Here is a 465-nt window from a genome sequence, read left to right on the forward strand (position 1 = left end):
GGAGGCGGGCAGGGTGGCGGGAGGCCGCCAGCCGCCGGGGGCGCGGCAAGGCCCGCTCTGTGCGCTGGCCGCTGGGGCGGGAATGCTGGGGCGAGCTGTAGGACGCCTCGGCACAGAAATGCCCGATAAAGAATCTCACGGCTGTCCCGCGTTAGCAAACAGCTGCAGGCGTGAGGCGGGCTTCCTTCTTCCTTCCTTTTCCTTCCTTCCTTCCTTCCTTTTCCTTCCTTCCTTCCTTCCTTTTCCTTCCTTTTCCTTCCTTTTCCTTCCTTTTCCTTCCTTCCTTTTCCTTCCTTTTCCTTCCTTCCTTTTCCTTCCTTTTCCTTCCTTCCTTTTCCTTCCTTTTCCTTCCTTCCTTTTCCTTCCTTTTCCTTCCTTCCTCCTTCCTTTTTTTCCTTCCTTCCTTTTCCTTCCTTTTCCTTCCTTCCTTTTCCTTCCTTCTTCCTTCCTTTTCCTTCCTTCTTC

General features: G+C 53.8%; 1 protein-coding gene across 1 annotated transcript in view; it reads left to right on the forward strand.

Moving 5' to 3' along the window:
* The first annotated feature begins 82 nt into the window (after positions 1–82).
* The window catches only part of LOC103906490, an 11891-nt gene continuing 11508 nt past the window's right edge, over positions 83–465 (forward strand). The window contains exon 1 of the mRNA XM_009288406.2: positions 83–175. Coding sequence (XP_009286681.2) covers positions 83–175 — 93 coding nt within the window. The remainder of the gene's footprint in view (positions 176–465) is intronic.

Source organism: Aptenodytes forsteri, unplaced genomic scaffold, assembly GCF_000699145.1.
Source record: "Aptenodytes forsteri isolate BGI_AS27 unplaced genomic scaffold, ASM69914v1 Scaffold56, whole genome shotgun sequence".
Taxonomy (NCBI): domain Eukaryota; kingdom Metazoa; phylum Chordata; class Aves; order Sphenisciformes; family Spheniscidae; genus Aptenodytes; species Aptenodytes forsteri.